The sequence below is a fragment of the Echinococcus granulosus genome (genome assembly GCF_000524195.1).
Source record: "Echinococcus granulosus chromosome Unknown EG_S00237, whole genome shotgun sequence".
NCBI classification, from domain to species: domain Eukaryota; kingdom Metazoa; phylum Platyhelminthes; class Cestoda; order Cyclophyllidea; family Taeniidae; genus Echinococcus; species Echinococcus granulosus.
In genome coordinates this window covers 63,366-65,064 of record NW_020170617.1, presented here as the reverse complement: position 1 = coordinate 65,064, position 1,699 = coordinate 63,366, and the positions used below count along the sequence as shown (strand labels likewise).

Genomic DNA, 1,699 nt, shown 5'->3' with positions numbered 1-1,699 from the left:
TGGTCAATCCACCATGTGCTGTGTGGACATTGGTAGTATTGTGAATGCTTTTTGTATATGTCCTCCACATCGTGCAAATTCGCAGATTGCTAAAGATCTAGGGAAGACTCAGGTCTCTGCAGTGCGGATTGATACATTTTGTAGTTTACATGCATCTTGTTTGGAGGCGCACATACTAGTCGTCTTACAGGTCAAAATGAGAAGTACTATTTCTAAGCTAAATTGTTAATTTAGGGACCAAAAACTACCTTGAAGTGCGAAAGTATACCAAACGTTGGGCAATCTACCTAAGCGAAGGAAAACACTAGACACTGCAACAGTGGCCTAAAGTTCACCCGATTAGCTAAAAGCATTTTGTTTTATGCTAAAAATAGTCATTTGATGTTCTATGCTCTAAAAGCTTTAAAATTTGTTCAAATTCTCCTAAATTACGAACACCATGAGCGTGGTTCATTAGCCAGGCCGCTTAATGAATAAAATGCCTAAATCATGTAAATGTAGTAAAATATGCAAAATCACTAACAGCCTATCAAGTCAGAGAACAGTTAGGCTATCCGCAGATAAAACTCGGTTTTCGGAGTACAACTAAACAAAAACATTGCCAAATTTACTAACTATGCCTATTGACGATGCTCTGTACTATACAAAAAAATTACCTAAACTTTGTTAGTTAGCAAGGATTTTCTTAACGGCTTCCCTTTCCCGACCAAAAAACAGGCTCTAACGCAGGGTTTCACTTTACTTAGATTACTTTGGATTTTAAGGCTTTTTAAATATTATAAACGAGCACTATTCCAACATGTTATAGTTTATTCTATCACTCTATGTTTTAATGCGCTAGAACAAACACTATGGAAGGCTTGCTGTCGAGATGAGCGATTAGAGTTTTTACCAAGTCGCAGCCAATCGCATCATTTGGCACATTACGTAGGATCAAGCCGCTCCTTCTGATTGGCATTTGATGTTACGCTTGAGAATTATACTCCTTAATACACCAATAAAAGGGCAGGGCGTACTGAATTGTAATGCTAACTGTCGAACTGGCGAACCAATAACATTCCTGGAGGCCAAGTGCACCAGAAACAATGAAAAAAAAATCGTTTTGTTAACTAGAAAGCAAAATGTTACTTAGGTATTCCATTGATGTGAATACTGACATCGCACAGGCGTTGTTATTTTGTACAACTTAGCATTAGAAAGAAAAGCCGAGGTGAAAAAAAAGAACCGAGTTACTGGGTAAGGTTACCTTGAGGCAGTATTTACCACTGAGTACGGGATATTTGGGACAATGTCTCATCAAATTAGAAGTCGGCATTCTGCACCGTTACTTGGAAGATTAAATGCTAGAGTGTACCTAGAGAGACGAGGGTAAATGAGTAAAAGTGGGCGGAGAAAGAAAAATCCCATTTCGTAAAATACTGCTATTCTCCAGTTCTTACAGTTTGAATGATGCGCTAAATGCATAAAGTAAAATTCAAAATTTAGGTGACTAAACCAATTCTACGTTGTAATAGAAGCATTGGCAACAGTAAGTTAAGCCCAGTGGCAGAGGGGAGAGAACGACCTAAAGTTACGCAAGAATATGCATCAAATTTCGTTGTATATTATGCCTTTGCTTGCAGAAAAAGGAATGTAGGGTTTGCTTTTCAATCAAAATAACTCAGCAAATTTATGAGATAAGACGAAAGGAGGAGATGTG

General features: G+C 37.9%; 1 protein-coding gene across 1 annotated transcript in view; it reads left to right on the top strand. All coding sequences in view use genetic code 11, as the record gives it.

Annotated features, from left to right (window-relative positions):
- Positions 1–1,699, top strand: part of EGR_10586 (hypothetical protein) — a gene marked incomplete at both ends in the record, with an annotated part of 7,224 nt that overhangs the window by 1,468 nt on the left and 4,057 nt on the right. The window contains one exon of the mRNA XM_024499835.1: positions 1,197–1,236. Coding sequence (XP_024345756.1) covers positions 1,197–1,236 — 40 coding nt within the window. The remainder of the gene's footprint in view (positions 1–1,196; positions 1,237–1,699) is intronic.